The 19,191-nt window shown below is 36.9% G+C and overlaps 1 protein-coding gene across 1 annotated transcript in view; it reads left to right on the forward strand.

The window, feature by feature from the left end:
* The first annotated feature begins 7,835 nt into the window (after positions 1-7,835).
* Positions 7,836-19,191, forward strand: part of LOC576962 (breast cancer anti-estrogen resistance protein 1) — a 48,635-nt gene continuing 37,279 nt past the window's right edge. The window contains exon 1 of the mRNA XM_003727809.3: positions 7,836-8,019. Within this exon, the coding sequence (XP_003727857.2) occupies positions 7,906-8,019 (114 nt within the window). The 5' untranslated portion in view covers positions 7,836-7,905. The remainder of the gene's footprint in view (positions 8,020-19,191) is intronic.

The following is a 19,191-nucleotide window of genomic DNA, read 5'->3' on the forward strand; positions in this document are numbered from 1 at the left end:
TTTCACCTCCCACCCTGCCCACCACCCGCCTCCTACTCCTCGTAAAACATCATCACATCCATCTCTCGTTGCTGCTTTTCGTCAACACCTTCATCCACATTGCTCTGTATCTATCTGATTCAGTGTGATAGGACACATGTCATCCACTTTGCCAAATGGAAAAGTGTGAAGATTCTGGTTTTCGGTTCATTCAAAGTCCCTGGTAGATATCCATTTTAGATAGTGTATCCCAGTTGATGTATTTCAGTTTTCAATGCTCTCAAAATAATAAGATGAACATATGTGGTATTTATGATTTCTTATTTCGTGTTCTGAATGGACAGTTCGAAATTTCATTTTTTCAGCTTAATTTTATTTTAAACTATATCCACTTCCAACAAGTTAAGAAAATAGGTCAGTGTTGTCTTGGTTGTCCAAAGGAATTTTATTTGTTTCTTCCAGCTCAATTTCATATTTTGCACTTTACACTTTGAATAATTTCAGCCTCTGGGCAGGGCGAGTTCCTATTTCAGAATTGGGGTTTTCTTGAAATGTATCTTTCTACTCTTTGCTTTCTCTTTCCCTTTACTCTTCTGGGTTTTTTTTTTTTTTTGCTCTTCACGTTTCACTAGTCGATGTGTATCTGTGCATTTTGTAAAGTCAGCAACACAGATATTCTAGGAATGGAAATTTCATATGTAAAATATCTAAGAAAATAAAGCTAATTGGAAACAACTTTCTACATGGAGCATAACTAATTTCAAACAAACTTGAAATACAGGAGAGGAAATGGATGTCAAATTGAACTGAACAAACCCAATTTTGGATCCAAATTTGGTCATGCCATTGGAATGTGACCCTTTGACCTTGAGACATTGAAAGATGGATGCTAGTTCAGGGGGACCTTTAGGGTTAGTCTGCAAGTACAGACTTTATTTGACACTTAAACAGACATTCTTAAAGTCTTGAGCCTAGCCTAACTCTGTCAGTCTCTGGTCGTGTCAGGAGCAGCTATTGTACGTTGGCTATGGGGTGATGTAGACTGTGCAGTCAGCATAGTCTCTCAGTTCAGACACTGCGTAAGGCATTATGACCAACAAAGGTCTGTGGTTGCAAACTACTTGTATGGATGCTTGGGGTGGCTGGGTAGGTAGCATTCCCATTGCAAGGGATACCAGGCACGCACCTGTTCCTGTAACCCCCTTTTTGCAGGGGGGAAAGTCTCAAGTTCGTGAGGGGTATTTGTGTAGTGACCTGGGACCCCTCATGCTAGTCTGTATTCCATCAGACCCTTCACAGAAATACAGTCACCCTATTAATTATCCTACGTGTCTGGACATCTTTGAAAAGCTAGAACTTGTTCTGCATACTTGAGTTCAACTCCTGTCTAAACAAACTTTATTTTATTTAAGTTAAAAATATGTGGATATAAAAATTTCTGTTTCTTTAGCCCACTTTGGTTTTCTTGTCTAGAAAATCTTTGACAATTTTCTCTTCTCTTTCGTTCTATTTGGAATAAATGTAGGCGATCAGTTTGAATTTTCATACATAGGGATTCTAGAAGAAATATGGTTTCATTTGTAAACCATAAATATGTAAAATTTAGGCGATCAGTTTGAATTTTCATACATAAGGATTCTAGAAGAAATATGATTTCATTTGTAAACCATAATTATGTAAAAGTAAAACTTTGTACCATGCCTGACACAAGTATTTTCAAAGTTTATCATTAACAAAAAATGTTTGGGGAATGAAGTACTCTCTCAGCAATTTGCTGTATGCCTATCCTGTACTGTAACAGCAAACTTCTAGGGTCTGAGGAGACAAGACTATGGCACACTTGACATTGTTGTTGGAGGAGCTTCTTACTGAAAATATTGCCAACTCCTTTTGCACAATGCATTCACAAGAAAACTTCGCCCAAAGCGGAATCAAACTTGTGACAACAGCGCTGGAATCCCACAAAAGTATTGAAGCAACTGTTCAAACAAGGCACGACCCATGGTAAAGATTCCTATACCATGGGGGATTCCTTCATAGCACTGGCAGTTGTTCCATCTGTAGTTGTTCGGAAGTTGAAGAGGGTTTGGGGTAGGGGCGGTGATCGATGGATATTGGATGAAAGGTTTTTTTTTTTATATTTTGAAGAAGAAGAAGACGAAATCAACATTGTTCAATTCAAGTTTGATATTAATATCATTTTGACAGTTTGTGTAAAGTGATCAAAAGACAATTTTTCATTTTCTCTAATGTAAATGGGTCTACGATATGTAGTGATTACAAGGAAATTAGCTTCTTATGATGAATTTTCCTATCATGACAGAAGAGGAAAAAACAGATGATGTATGTGATATTAGTTTCATTCTATATTTACTCTCTTGTTTTGACAAACTTCCTTTTCTCTCTTGTCTTGCTAGTTTGCAAGTGTGTACCTTTACTCCCAGGGAGTTCAGACCACAGGTATGAAACTCGGTCAAATTGTGGTTTTTAAGGGGGAAAAATTGAGGAAACTTGTCAGCATTTGAGGAATTATTTCCTCATAAAACAAATTTGTCCTCAAGAAATTGATTTTGGTTCATAACTCTTACCTCAAATTAAAGTGCTGTTGATATGAATATTTTGAGAACTTAAATATCATTATCAACATCCCGATTTGCAGCAGTACCAAACAAAGTTGTCTCATTATAATAATAATAATAATAAAAACGTTATTTATAAAGCGCTTACCACCGAAGTCTCTAAGCGCTATACACACAAAATAGACTGATATACAATTACATCTTATACAAAACTAAAAATGCAAATAAACATACAGGTCACATGACCATCACAGCTGGAGATCAGGTGACCATAATTGCCTAGAAAATTAAAGCACCAACAGCGTGTTCGGACAGGTTTAATTATAAGAAGGGCGAAGTGATCCATTTATCAGGAAATTTTTAATGAATCTTCCGGAATAACATCTAATAGTAATATTGCCTGGCATGGGGGTAGACAGTCCCACATGCTGCTCGGGGTGTCATCCAATTTATAAGTAATTACTGAGAGTCACCCCGCCCCTTTATGCTAATTATGAATTTATGATGTTGGCTAAGGGTCAAGGGTACTTATGAATTTATGATTATTAGGCTAAGTATAGGTTAGAAAAAAAACTCAGAATGCATTTAATTACTAAAGCTAAGCAGCTTGTTCTAAATACCTATAATTTAAAAATTATCCAATTAACTGCTCAATAATTTAGGGTTGATGCAAAGGCATGGCATTGTTATTTTATAAGGGGATGGAGAGAAAAGGGTTTGATATTCCTTACTCATTGAAGAATGTGTCTGATATTTTATTCCACCAAAATACCGGATTTTTTTTTTTCTTCAGGTGGGGGGAGGGTGGGAGCGGGGGGCTGACAAGAGTTGTTAAGCTGTCTAATATAAAAATAGACCAAGTGTTCATTTTCTAGGATAGAGTTTCACAGGATGAAATATTTTCCACAGCATGACAGAATGTTTCTAAAATTAGTGAGGTGATCTCAGAGAGCGACTGCCGAGTGCCAGGTGTACCTGTTTGGGGCGTCGTTTTCAGATGTCTAGTTTAGATGTCCTAAATGATTTTGACAATAGTCAGCGGGTAGCCTTCAAGGGCAAACCCCAGCATCGTTGTTGAACCATTTAGCTCCATTTTCACTCACGAGAAATAATGATGTCTTGTAAATATAATGTTTTTGCTGCATGTCTACAATATGCACTCCACTCACCTTCACATTTGGCAAATTACAACATGTATATGAGCACATCTTATTGGTGTTCCATACTTTCTTATACTCCATAATTTCTTATACTGATCAAAGATGTCTCATTTCTGAGGTATACTCTTCTACTTTACTGCAGTGCTGCGCTATCTCGCTTGTACCGATACTGTAATCATAGATTTGAAACGTTAATGATTTTTCTCATGATTTGGTAATAGCATAGTATTACATGTAGGTAATAATCTATCGATGACTACTGTTGTGTGTTATACCTGGTCTTATTAAACCTTGACCTAAACATCAATCAGATTAATGGCTAGTAACTAAACCTTATTAATTAAGCAAATAGTATTCTTTAACATTCCAAACAGTAATGTTCATGAATATGAAAGAATCTTCAGAACATTATGGGATTTCTTCCCGCTCCCCCCTCCCCCCTCCCAACAAAATTCGACAAAATTCCTACCAGATAATTTCTGGACAAAGTCACTACTTATCAATTCTAAAAATGACAAGTGTTACAATCACACCCTCAAAAAAAAATATGGAACAAATTAAATGAATTTTCTTATGAATTGCCACTTAGCCGCTCAAGGTTCTCTTGTATTGTGATCTTTGTTCTTAGATGCATGAAATCTTGTTTTTTCTCTTCAAGATAAACTAGAAGTGTGGCTTTCATCAGTTCTGAGCGGACAGTTTGATTGGGGTTATAAGGGTCAAAAGATGTTCCTCGGCTTCTCGCTTTGGGTGGTAATGCAAGATTCAAAGGAATACTTAGAGTATTATGTGTGAAAAGGAGATAATCAAATTGAAAACTAAGATAAATTTGCAGTTTATAACCCTACTATCAAGAATGAAATTGATGGAAGCCTTGCCGGTGGTCAATGCCATTGTGCTTTGGAATTTTTCACTACTCATCTGAAAACATGTTTTGAATGTGTGATATATAGGCCTGCTCTCTCGTCTGTAGAATGAAGGTGCAGCTCACAATGGATTTTCCCTCAAGTTATTATATTGTAATGTCTCAAAATCTCAACAGACTCGTATTTGATTGCAGTCCATTTTAAATATATGTATACGCAGATGCTGAGCTTCCATTTGAGTATCTTAAGTCGTTGCAATATTTATGCTAATGAGGGCATCTATTCTGGGCACACGGCCGACTTAGCACCCGCGGCGAGGGGTCAGCATGCAGTTTAAATGTGAGTAGGATGAAGATAGATGGGATATTTAGTTCTCAGCGTGATTATCTGGTAGGAAACCATCGTCCAGCCAGTGAAAGTGACAGAGAGGGACACGTCCCCAGCTGAGATAGATATGAGTCATTGGATGGGATAGTTTGGTGTTGTGTTTTTGGTTACCGGACGGATGCAGCATCCCTCTTTTTAATAATGCATGGATTCAATCTCTTGGTATCTAGTGCAGAGGATATAGTGGTGGTCATCAATCTCTATTTACCTCCCTTTCTTTCTCTTCTGTCTCTCCCTCCGGCCCTATCTGTACCTTTCTCTATAGTAGTTTCATGCTCTTTCTAACTCTCTTCCTCTCTATTTCTTTCTCTCTCTCTCTCTCTCTCTCTCTCTCTTGCTCACCGTCTCTATCTTTATCTGTATCTCTCTTGCTATATTAAGTTCTTCTATGTTTCCTTTTCTCTCTCTTTCTCTCTTTCTCTCTCCCTCTCTTTTATTCTCTCTCCCTCTCTCTTATTCTCTCTCCCTCTCTCTTATTCTCTCTCCCTCTCTATATCTATCTATTGCTCACTGCCTCTATCTTTTTTTTTGTATCTCTCTTGCTATCTTAATTTCTTCTACGTGTTCTTTCTTTCTCTCTCTCTCTTTGTTTTTTGTCTTCTCTCAAACTGCACCTTTCTCCAAATTCTTCCTACTTCCTCTCAGAGTTAAGATATTTTTGTTTTGGTCTGTTTATTCTTTCTCCCTCTTCACCCCTATTTATCCTTATATAAATTTGTATTCAACTCCTACATGTCACCCCTACATATTTTCATTTTCAGCTCTTACCTCTACAAAAACTCTGTACATAACCACCCAAAAACCACTTCTTCTGTAGTTCAAATTTACCTTGCTCTCCACTCAATCACGACAATATTTGAAGGCTAATCGGCAACTGAGGTTGTTGTTATCCCTGCTGTCATGAAGCTCTTTAGAAAGCTTGTTTTTATTCTAGGACGTTCGATAGATGTCCTGCTTTCCTAACTGGTTTGTGTATAGAGGGATCTCAATTTTAAATCGTAAACATGACCACGATGGTTCAGTGACTACTAGCAGTGTTCACATCTGTGCTCCAACTGCAGTGATCTTGTAAATTGCTAGAAAGTAGAAACTGGTATGAACATGATTTCCCATTCTGAGTCTCATTGGTATGGTAGGGATTACATTTACATGAAAAAGGTTGAGGGAATGAGATTTATGAAAGTAATTTCTTTGACATGACAAGTGAAGCATGTCGCAAAGTTGCAGGATGAAATTGAATATTATTATCATGTGAAGTGTGTCGAGCCATCACATTGGATTGTGTGCTATATAAAAAAATATTAAAAAAACAATAGTATTTATGTATGTAATGTATGAAAATTACCAAGCATGTACACAAGGCTCATAACAATTTCTCCAGCCAACTTTGAGTGAATTTTTGATGTAGGTATGTCAGTTTGATATATTTCTGTCTCAAATCACTTTCGAGTGCAGAAAATCAATTATTCAAACAGGCAGAATTTCTGATATCCCCTCTGATTGTCAACAAATTCTCCAAGGCAAATAGATGGGTACGGAAGTATATCATTACTTTTCTCCCTGTCAAATTCTCTCCCCCTTTTCTTTGCTTTCTCTTCTTTAATGCATTATTTTGTATGTCTATTGTTTTCTCCTTGAAAACTTCTCTTCACCTCTCTCTCTCCTGTCCCCTTTGCAACCCTCTATATCTCTTTCTCCCTCTCTCTCTCTCTCTCTCTCTCTCTCTCTCTCTCTCTCTCTCTCTCTCTCTCTCCGTTTCATTTCATGTTCATCATTTCCCAACTTTTTTTCAACTTTTACATCCACTACCAATTTCTTTCATTTTCTATTTCCTGCTCCTTTTAAAATGTCTCTTCTGTTTTGATATTCCTGACCTGTTAACATTTACTTTTTCTTTTGTATTTGCTTTATTTGCTCCCTCTCATCTCTCTATCCATCTTTCCCTTACTCCCTCTCTTCCTCTCTCCTTTTCTGTCTATTTTAATCTCTCTCTCTCTCCCTCTTCCTCCCTCTTCCTCTGTTTTGATCTCTCTTTCATCTTTCTATCTATATTGTGCTTTCTCTCTCTCTCTCTCCCCCCCCTCTCTCTCTCTCTCTCTCTCTCTCTCGGACCTGCTGCCAATCAGGTCTATCATCTCGCCTTCCCATCCTGCCCTGTCCTCCGATATGAGGAAGATATGAGGAAGGGTGGGTCGGAGGAAACATGTTGTGGTGTTTTTGATGGGGTTGTATCATCTAAGCAGGGGACATGTTCCGCAGTGGGAGTTCTATCGGCATGCTCATGCATCAAAAATTCATGACAGACTGTGCGAAGAAACCAGTCTTCCAAAACAGCCAGATAGGAGACAAGCAAACCTCCAATATTTGTGATACCGGAGTGGAGCGAATTTGGCCCACATCGGTGTGTATTGGTATGCGAACTTGTGTGTACTTGGCATGGGACGCCAGTCTCAATATTCAGACTCTATCATATCATTTTTCACAACAAACCCATAGATGTACATGTATTACAAATGCGTTTGTTGTGACTACATCACATAGATTTTATAGTTACTGTAGTACCTAAGCTGGTTTGATTAACACACCAATACATACATGTAGCAAATGAAATTATTACTAATTCAGTACCAAGAGAGGTTTCACAAAAGTGTATCTAATCCTCTTTTCCGTGGGTCTACATACCTTGTACTCCATGCCAAAATGAAATTAAAAATCAATCAGGCCTCGAGGAAAAAGACTGACAATTGTGACTGTGACCTCTTGTGTTTGTATGTGTGGGTGTCCCCTTTCTCTTTCTTCCTCTCTCTCTCTTTCGTTGGTTGCCCATGACTGATGAGAAACCCTCTATTACCAGAGAGAGAGAGAATGAGGGCATAGGGAAACCAACCAGCAGAGAGTCCATAGATCATATCTGAGTCATTCGCATCTAGAGGCATGCACGGGGTAGGATGTGTTTCAGTGGCTCTCGGATATAATACCACCACCACCAGTACGAGGACTAACCATGCTGTGATGGAATCGGCAGAGGAGAGAAAACAGTTCTGTGGCGTGAGTACAGAGACAGTTTGTAATATCCTCCTTGGTATAGCCATGGAGATATAAGAAGAGATATCTCCATGGTATAGCGTTGCTTGTTTGGATGGATGGGTATAGATTGAGTCTGTGATTGTGTGTATCGGTATGTGGGACTGTTGAAAGAGACCGATGGGTTTATATATTCTCCATCATGCATAGCATGGTGTAGAAGTCCACTGTCATATTATTTTGTGTAGGGTTGAAAGCTAGTTGTCAAGAAAAGTATGAATATGTTCTTGATGATATATTCGCAGGACCCATCAAGAAAAAGAGTCAGATTTTGGTATCTTTTGATATGGAAAGAAACATGTCTTATGACTTTTCCATATGGTTTTTTGATATTTTTGTACATATAGGCTTATATCCACAATCATTATCAATAACAATATGTTGATAATTGAGCATGGCTACTATGATAACAATGGTTAGTCATGATTGTTGCTAATGATTCTACTAAATTTGTTGCAGTTATGATTAAGTTAGGCATCATAATTTCAAACGCTACATTAAATGATTGATCATTATCATTTTGTTCTTTACTAGAATCTTCTTGAGTACATGTACATATTATAAGTGCATTGTATTTTTTTTAAAGAATTAATTCACAAGTTTTTCCAATTTTGTGTTCGAGAACATGTATCACATTTTCCGTCTGGTCTCACATGAGAATGGGGGAAATTAATGGATTGATGTACCAGGTCTCGATCACCCTTTCTTTCTTTTCTTCCAGTGATGAAAGATGAATTCATGAATGCCAGTCAATGTATGAGTTGATGATTGATATTACAGTCTGCTTTTCTCATACCTATCCACAATGCAAAATGAAGCTTGCATGTTATAAAGCTATGTAACACATGGTACAGTGTAATCAAAATGACATCAGTTTCTACCGAGAACAGTATTCCAGGTTTCTTTCTACCAGTCTGTCGGTTGCAGAAGGAAGTTTATGCTATGTGTAGTATTGACTACATGTATACTGTTGTGCTAGTGTGTGATTACCATGAAGACAACTTCTTTTTATATCGGTTGTTTATAATGTTGAGATACTAGCAAGTATTCCTACATGTGTAACTGTAGGCTATTGGGTTACATCGAAGGAAAGATGAATTCACTGAAAATGTTTCTTTTTAATGCACCACTTGTACAACATGAATTGTATGATGTAAACTACATGTACATGTAGCTGTCTAGTATAATCATAAATAGTGCTGTATAATGTTTATGAGATACTTTTATTGCAGATATCTTGTTGAAAAGTAATTATTGAAACAGATATTATAATCATTACCATACCAGCCATCTATCCGACCATGAAGTCACACAATCAACTTTGCGCGATTCATTGAATTAGCTTTCATTCATCGTATCTTTTCCACGCTACAGTGCATATCACTTCAAGTTTTTCACGCTACGTGCAATTCCATTGACTCATATGACATCATCATGCTTATCAGTCCGGGATATACCAGCCGCCTGGTCCAAGCTAGCTCATTAAAGAGGGAGTGTTAGGGGGGATGGGAAGGAAGATGGTTACTATCTTCTTGAATAATCAATGTCCTTGTATGAGTCATACAGGACTTGACGACTCTTCTCCTCCTCTTAAGCTCGTTATTGATTTGTTAATCTCCCTTCATCCCTTTCTTCTTGGCCGGCTTGGGGTTGTAGATCGACAGTTATAATCAGGCAATTGTCTAAGTGAATTCGCTGTCTGAGCCAGTTACGTTGGAGTTAATTCAATGGATGGTGATACTCCAGAGGAATGGCCTTTCGTACGAACCATAGTCTTGTTGAGCAGTCTTTGAGTCTGAGGTTGTTTCTTGGGACTCTGTACTAGCTTAAATCTGTTAAAGATAAAATCACATACATGAAAATTACAAATGGAAACAGATATTATAAATTCATTCATTTTGTTTGCTCTCATGCATTGATAATGAGTATGAAACCCATAACAGATATGCTGAATGACATAGGAATGTGCAATTTTAGCGTGATAAATCGGGTTTCTTATATTGCAGGCTTATTATTTATTTGTAAAGAAAATATCCATATGCCAAAGAATATTAGGTTAAAAATCACTGGATAGTGCATTTCAAATACAAATGGAAAGATTTCCAGATGTTTAATCTTTTACTGGAAAAGTAGTAACTGCCTATGATGATGTCATCATGACTACTCGTCTGTGACACACATAATGTAGGACTATATTGAACATTTCTATTTAAAATTTTCTCGGAATATAACTATAAAGTCAAAAGGGAGACCCACTTTTACATCTCTGACTAACGCTTGGCTCAGTGTGTACTATGACCCCCTGGTCCACTGAGTACAAGTTATGGAATTTCTACTGAGGGGGTGGTATTCATTCTCTGCCATCCTTCAGAAACTACCAGTAGGCCTTTCCCCTTGTACACAATGACACACAACTTGACCTTTGTATAGTTTGCGGAGTGTATACATGTGGGATCACTATAGTTTGCTTGTAGAACCCATGTTAGTCTTCACAGCTAGAATAGGGTCTGAAATCTGAACAGGGAGACTATACAGAGACTGTAGCCCATAGGCCCTGTAATGTAATCCTCTATTGACATAACCAGTAGGAACCTGGGTTAGGTTTGACTCAAGACACAACATATTTTGAGAAAGTGTCAAAGTAGGGTCTGTGCTTTAGGATTTAGGATGCTGATGATGATTTAGGATGCTCTTTGGATAGTCCGCAAGATGCAGTTGACTTTGTACTTTGAACAAAATCGTGAATGTCATAATTTTGAGGGGGTTATGGATTTTCATGCATTGTGATTATCTGATTTACTGTGGTCGGAAACAATGGGGAAACATGACAAAGGGTTGCCAGACCTTTTTTTTTAAGTCAAGAAAAACAGATTCTGTTTGTTTTGTTACTGTTGGATATTGTTTGTGGATACTGTAAATCATTCTTCCTCAGTCAAAACATATGGTTTTGTTTAATGAAAACAAAAGCATATCATTTGTTCAATATCTATTTTTATGCTTGTGTTTTGATGATGAGTTTCAGTACCGATAATGTGCTCATGACATATTTGTTGGCCTTGTTATGTTTTGCGGTGTCTCACAAAACCATGATCAGAACAAGATCGCTCAACTTCCCCCTGACATCCTTTTTAGGAAAAAGTCAAACGTTTTTCAAGAATGGAGAAAAAAATGTTTAAAAAACGTGGAGAAATAATGAGTTTAGTGCTAGGGCAGAGAGGGAAAAGGGAAGAGAATAGAATAGACAAGAAAAGAAAAAGGGAGAAGGAGAAAAGAAGAACGATTAGGAAGGAGGAGAGGGAATGGAAAGAGATCTACTAGGGAATAGGGAGAGAATGGTTTAGAATTCAGTGGTTTAGCAATCAACATCACCTGTACATTTGTAGAATATTTGTTGGTCAGTTTCAATATCCAATATGAAATCAACTAACGACTTTCAACACCTCCTCGTAAGTGATTAAAGCATTCCAGTACACTGGGTTTACATGAAAAGTGTGCTTTAATTCCTTCTGACAAGGTTAAATGAAGGTATGGCGGCAGCACAGCCAGCATTTTATTACCTGCGAGAGAACAAGTTCATGAGGACTTATTAATAGCAGTGAAGGCTGAAGGTCTTTAATACTAGAATGGACTAATTGATTGCTATACCATTTGGGAGGGGGCTTGTACTTGTACTTCTAATTAAATAAAGGTCATTATACGTGTACGCTTAACGCCAACCCTTACCTCTTTAAGTTGATTGAGTTGTGTAGGGTGATGAAAAACAAGTTGGTTAGAATATTTAATTTCATATCGAAGGTTGAATTGCTTAATTATCATTCCATACTTCTATGTACTTTTAAAGCAATGTATTGCACTTTGCCGAAGGTTGAATATGAAGTCGACATACATTTATTCGGCAGTAGAAGTAGGGGGTGTTTTTTTCCCTTTAATTTTGTTTCATTTTACTCGGTCGACATTGTGGAGGCTTCAATCGTCTATGTCTTTATATTGTTTTTCAAATTTGATGTCATTCATAAATATGTATTCCATCAAACAAACAAACAAACAAACAAAAATGGCAAATTTGTTTTTGTGCATTCATGAGACCAAATATCAGTCAATATGGCGAGAATGTGCGACATCAAATTTTAGGTTATTAACTCTGTCGTGTTTGTTTTTGCTATGCCAATGTAAACATAATTGATCTGACTCATTATAGTGTGTCTACAGCTTTTAATGAAAGTTATTGGTCTGGGAAATTAAGCATGGAAAGAAAATTCAACCCTTTACAGACCCCCAAAGAGGTGTAAGAAATGACTGCTTCAAGCTTCACTCTTGTATAAAAAGGAGTTTTTCAGCAAATTAGAGAGCAAAAATTGGGAGATAATTCAAAATTTGAATTGATGCATTTTTAAATATATGTATATTACATTTAAGTTCGTTTGAGGGTTTCTTGAAACAATCATTGACACAATCAATTTTTTCACCAACAACAAAAACCCGGAAAATTCAACTGAAACACCTACAAAACATTATTAGATATTAAATGGATTGTTTATTCCGGTCTGTTCAATTCTTTTCATGTTTTAATAAAAGAAAAGCATAACTGAAAGTTAGTCAGGCTTAGAGATGGATAATTATGAAGATTATGAAATTGGAGCTTTAAAAAAAAGAGGCATTGTTATTTGTCAACAGCTTCATGGTCAACTGCATGCATATAGGAAGGTATGTACATGTAGGTGTTTTATTATTTTATACATCATAGCTTTTGATGGTTTCTCGTACTAATTGTATAAAATGAGTATCAGTTTAATTTTGTTGTATTTTCAACCGTGAAGGGTATCAAAGTGTGGGAGAGATAAACAGATTGAACGGGGAATAGAAAAGGAAAAAAGGGGGGGGGGGGGGGGGGGGGGGGGGGGGGAGGGGGGGAGGGGGGAGGGGGGCAAAGAAGGAGAGTAATATACATATATTTTATAACTTTATAATTGGACAAATTAAATCATAACTGACAATATGAGCTCCTTTTTAAGCTCAGTCAATTAATAAGTGTATTAATAGAAAGAGAGAGAGAGAGAGAGAGAGAGAGAGAGAGAAAAGGGGGGGGGAAATGAAAAGTTGCATTGAGATATGGACAAATCTAACTTTCATTTGTACTCACTTAATATTTGACTGTATTTGTAAATGTTATCTCATTCAACGGCACTAAACAACCCTGAAATACAAACCCATCCTCAGTGTATTCTGGTTTATCATATCAAAAATATCATATCACTTTAAAAACTATAACCAATTTCCGCTTTCTAAATAAAGAGTGTTAATTATTCAACATGGCAGAGAAAAATCATATCCTGAAACAATTGAACTGGCACACTTTTTTTTTTATTGACATAGGACATTTCCAGCCACACAACCTTGCATTTCTTCTATGAAAAAATCAACCACTGGCAAAAAAACTCATAATAACAGCATAATTTCCTGGTTTCATTTTAGGTTCATTCTTTATTCACAGAAAGAGATAGATAATTTTTTTATAGAAGGCCATGGCATATCCATGAACTCTTTGGCCACTTTTTTGATAGTTTTTGGTCTAAATTTGGACTTCATTAGATGCCAGTATGAAATGAAAAATTAATGGCTTATGACCACTTCACAAACAAATGGCAAATTTGTAATATATAATTTGGATATCATATTAATATACTTAAGTAAGTGATGCTTTGCAAAATAAAAACCTTGTGGTTTCTCATATCTACATGTAAACGCTTCACACAGACAGGGAGATGGGATACAATGTGAATACATTTGTTATCTTTAATTTTTCTTACATCTCATCATTAAATTCAGACTACGGTAGTTTAGTATGGATATCCCTCCATGAATATCAATTATTAGTTATATTTGTAACTTGGCCCTAATATGCATCCATCATCTTTTCAAGTGCCTTGCATAAGTTGTGTTAAAAGGGGACAGAGTTCGCCATAACCTCGTAGCATATCATACAGGTACATAGTATGCTTGTATTGATTTCAATTGCACACTGAGAGCCAAAAAGGCATTAACTCTGTGTTTAAATATATGAGTTAATGCCCTTCTTACTCCTCCTCTGGAAATCAACGCAGTGTGAATGCAAACATTGGTTATAATGGTGGTAGAGACGCGGACAGACATGCCATTGACACAATGCTCACCACACTAACCAAGGCAGTAATCAACCTCTTTGTTAATTGCAAATCGGCATGAATGGGACTTCCTGACTTGGAAGTGCACCATGTATATTCATAGTTTCATTCAAAAAATATACACTGCCGTATTATGACCAAGCACTACCTTCAATTTGTTTGGCAGTCATTCATGCGAATGCTCACTGCCTGTGCTATGGATGTTTTCTAGTTTATTTTCTTGAAGTCATCACTGAGCACTGCACTCAACTCAGTTGGTGGGACTAGGATGAAATATTTTGCAACTATAATTTTGTCATAAAAATTTTTATCTCAAAAAAAGTGAAGAGATGTATAATATATGGAATGATGGAGCAAGTAAATTAGTTATCAAGAATATTTGTGCAGTCATTCAGACATGTGAAATAGTTTCTGAAGCAGAAATATGAATACACCCGTATCTTTGGTTTATTATCTGCTTACTTTTTGAATAATTTTCATTATGATCCTATTTCCTTCAACTTCTGACCTATATGAAATGAAATTGTGCAATCCAACTGTGCAAACAATGTCTATTATGTTTGTGGTTAATTTACTGTATGTATCGTTTTATCGGGCAATACCAAATAAAATGCCACAAATCATCACATCAGTCACGGAAACAACATCCATGAAAATGACCATGTTCTCAATTACGAAGTTCATGTGAACTAGATGGTTAACCACACAAGGACATATATGTCCAGTCATTGCTTTGAATGTTCTGTAATGTTGAATATTAGGTCAAGGTCAGTGGAATGCCATAATCACCAGGACACTAAGGAAAGACTTTCATGATTCATTATCAAATCAATAATTTTATGAATCATAATATCCAATAGTGGAATTGATAATATGGATTTGTCTTTCACTTGAGAGAATATTGAGGGCAGGTTATTTTACCGACATCGCTACCACTGTTGTCCTGATGTATATTAAACTCCGCCTCTTTCAGTAAAGGTGTACATAGAGCGATTTCCGGTTCCTGTACCCTAGCATCATCACGCACGCGTTATAAGTTGGTGATGCATTGTGGGACATTGCTGTCAACTTATCATGACATTGTGAACAGCAGACGGCAGTATGTAAATCTGAAGTAGTGTCAGTAGAATACCTTTCCTTTGAAACAGAGCTTATGGTTTACTTATTTCTAAATGCTAGCTGGAACATATTTACATCATTTTCCTCATTTTTGAGGTTTGATATCTTTTAAAGTATTTAGGCTCCTTTGATTTAGTAGGCCAACATAACATTTGTACATGTAGACAACATAATTACATTATGTAACAAAAATGTGGTTAGGCTTATCTATAGTTACTAGTTAGGAACAGTTCCTAGTTAAAAATAAAAGATTCTAAAGTAAGGTTTACCCTAACCATGAATTACCCCTATCTTTTCACCCTACTTAAACCTCTTACAAAGGTATAGAAAGCCCAAGAATTATTACAATTCTGATTCAAATTATTTTGACTCTAATACGATGTGAATGAAAATGGATATGGCCATTGTGGTTAAGCCTCCCAATACGCATGCACACCTGCTGGGCACCCCATACCAACCGTAATTATGACAAGTCTGATTACTATTTAGATCAATTTCTCAGTTTCATTCAGAATTGAGCAATACTTACTAGGGACTAGGGAGACTACAAGGAAAATCCTGAAAAGCATATCAACTTTTACTCATTGCTTTCGACTTATATGACCTTCAAGAAAATCATATCCCAATTTGATTCAGAATTTAGCGATAGTACTACTAGGGGAGACCATGATCAGAAAAAATCCAGCCTGTGTAGAAATTCTGCTCATTGCTTTCGACTTAAATGACCTTCACAAATGCTTCACCAGCTCAATACGTTGTAAAATTTGAGATTAGGAAAGACATACAAATGATATCCTTTTGTACTCTCCTGCACCAGTTTCTTTTGTGAGATGAGAAATTACTGTAAGCAAATAATTGTGGCAAAGCCATAGGGGTCATCTTAAAAGGTCTATTGATAGAGACATGTCTGAGAAGAGTTAAATAGATGTCTCCACTTTCAAGGCAACAATGAGTCTGTTGTACATATGCCATGGTGTGAGGTGGAAGTGCTTGTGAACTTAGCGGTCATGAAAGAGATCGATAAAAGTGCATATCTATCGCAGAGGGGTCGAAGATGAATAATGCATTTGTCATCCTTCGTGTCTGTTTGAGAGACGGAGAGACAGAAGGGCGTTATGTGATGTGAGTTCATACGCCCTTCTGGCTATCAGCATATGAGGGGGGGGGGCTGTTACAGGCATGCTAGAAGCTAGTCCACAGCCTGGACTGTTTCCGTGTCGCGTGCCCAATCAGCTGAGAAAATTACACACCATCAACGCTGAACCGGAGACAGTCCTTGCATCTCATTCTCTACCCGAGGATTGTTTTGGTGGATCGCGCGATGACTGGAGACACAGCGCTGTGTGTGGGTAAGGGAGGAGATGATCGAAGAATAGAAGATATCAAAACAGACATAATCTGAATCTAATAGTTTGAAGTTTGAGGATTATGGATAAGAGTGTTATATTCTTAATAGTCTTAATTGCTAGATATTTTTCTCCTTTCTTTTAGAATTGATAAGTTGTTGGTATTAAACTGTAATATCTAATAGTAAAACTGACTAATCTTACTTTGAAACAAAATGCATTAACTGTATCAAAGTAAAGCAATTTTTCGATTTACCCCAAGCATATTGAACAATATAAATCAATTGATGAGTTACATTACGACATCGTCTCTATGCCAAGATGACGCGTTCTTCATGTAGCATATCATCTATTTAGAGCCAGAAAGGCATTGACTATTATCATTTTACACATTGTTAATGCCCTTTTTGGATCCCAACAGATGGAAATTTTGGTACATACTACATTGTGCTTTCTCTGATAACGTATACCTATATGCCTATGTTTGGGGATATCACTTTGTGGTTCATATCAGTATATATTCCCAGTAATAATAAAGAAAGATATTGAGCAGCACTCCATCTTGTATATATGACTGAGATATCATATCAGAGCACAAATAGATATTACTTGAAAGGTCTGTTTATCTATCTGGGTGTTGAACCCTTCCCGTACACACTGAGGGGAGGGGGGGGGGCACATCTGGCCTGTGCCCCCATCCCCTTTAAAAATGCAACCGTGTTTATCTTTAATAGACACAAAAAGTTAACCCACATTACCCACCCCTTTCAAAATAAATCTAAAGAATGTGCAGGATTACCCCTTTTGATTTGTTTGGTTTCCTTTTTGTCTGTAGTTTTATTTTGCATTATTTTGTTGTCACAATTTTGGGGTAATAGTGTCCCCCCCCCCTTTTTTTTTAAAAGAAAATCAAGAACCTGCCCCTGAATTACGATTCATCTTACTTTAGGGGCATGAAGGATGCTCACAAATTCCTCTTTATAAGATTAAAAAACACATAGCTACATGTAATATTAGTCCAAGGATTGTAATTAGATAGCATTATAAAAAAAAGGAGAAGAAAGTGGCCTTTTCTGTGAATCTCCAGGTTCCAGTAGCTAATTGAGGCTAATGTCTCGTTTACATTCTCAAAGGAAAGTTAGTATTATTGAATTTAGTGGCGAAAGAAAAGTCTATTGAGCCTTGGAAGAGGTTATCAAACTAATTGCGAAAGAGGGAACTGTTTGTCTGTCGGTACTCTGTGAAGTTGAGTTCATCTAACATGTCAATATGCTTTCAGCTGCGTGGCTAATAGCTTGTAAATAGTGTCAGACTTCATGAAGATAATTATTTCCTAAATTTTGATTACACCCATATTGATATAACTTTTGATATATTGATATGGCTGTAAAGATCATTCTGGCAAGTGTTGAGGATAATAAATTAAGCATTCAGTTGATGCCAACACATGCGGTGTTGTTATTGTATTGAATTGGTAGGAATGAAGTGAATAAAGGATGAGATTGAAATATCATTTCACAGCTAAAAACTTTTTTTTTTAAAGCTTTACCCCCCATGTTTCTTTCTCTTCTTAGTCTTTGACCTTTTAAAGCTGTATGTGAAGCATGATTTCAATCTCTCATCCCCTCTCTCTCCCTCCCTCCCTCCCTCCCTCTCTCTCACACTCTACCTACTTCTTTCTTCCTCTCCCTCTTCACATGTCTCCCTCTCCACCGATTCCATTGCCATTGCCAATGTTCCAGACTAGAATCGAAAGCCTGGCGAACTCATTCATGAATTAATTGGGTAAATAGCCCGGAGAACCTTGCCATTCAACCCCGTAACAGTATCTCCTCTGTGTCTCATTTGAATTGATCAAACTTGAAAGGGCTCTCTTCCCCCCCCCCCCCCTCTCCCATTTTGCATTCTTCGATTGTGGGGTTTATTTCTAGTCTATTATTAGGATTAATCGAGGGGTTTGGAATGAGAGAGAGGGAGAATGTGGCTAATGTAGCTTGGGAACCAAAGAATTTTCCCGCTCCTGGGCTAGATTTTCGTCATGTTCCCTTTTTCTTTCGGAGATGAAGTAAAATGCGATGTAACTCAACCAATCAGGCAATCACATTATATCTTAAGAGGTATTACATTTCAGAAAAGTCTGGATTTCTGAAACTTTTTTGGTTTAATTTTTTCTTCTGTAGATGAAAAATGAGAAAATGTAGTAGGCCTATAGCCCTCCTAATTTTTTAGTACCGATACATATATATACACTGTTCATTTAATTGCACTAGACATTTTGTATGTTTTACAATTTATTTTATACTTTAGCATTGTTTGTGAATAATTGATTTATTTCTCATCAAATTTTGTATTTACTCATCTTTGGTTTTATGAAAAGCTTGCATGAACAGCTATTAAAAGTTATCACTTGAAATATCTTAAACTTTTTAATGTAAACTATAATGAAAATAGACCAACCAACCCCCCCCCCCCCCCCCACCCTCTTTCAGTGATGAAAGTTCATTTACCAT

Source organism: Strongylocentrotus purpuratus, unplaced genomic scaffold, assembly GCF_000002235.5.
Source record: "Strongylocentrotus purpuratus isolate Spur 01 unplaced genomic scaffold, Spur_5.0 spur5_scaffold_8, whole genome shotgun sequence".
NCBI classification, from domain to species: domain Eukaryota; kingdom Metazoa; phylum Echinodermata; class Echinoidea; order Camarodonta; family Strongylocentrotidae; genus Strongylocentrotus; species Strongylocentrotus purpuratus.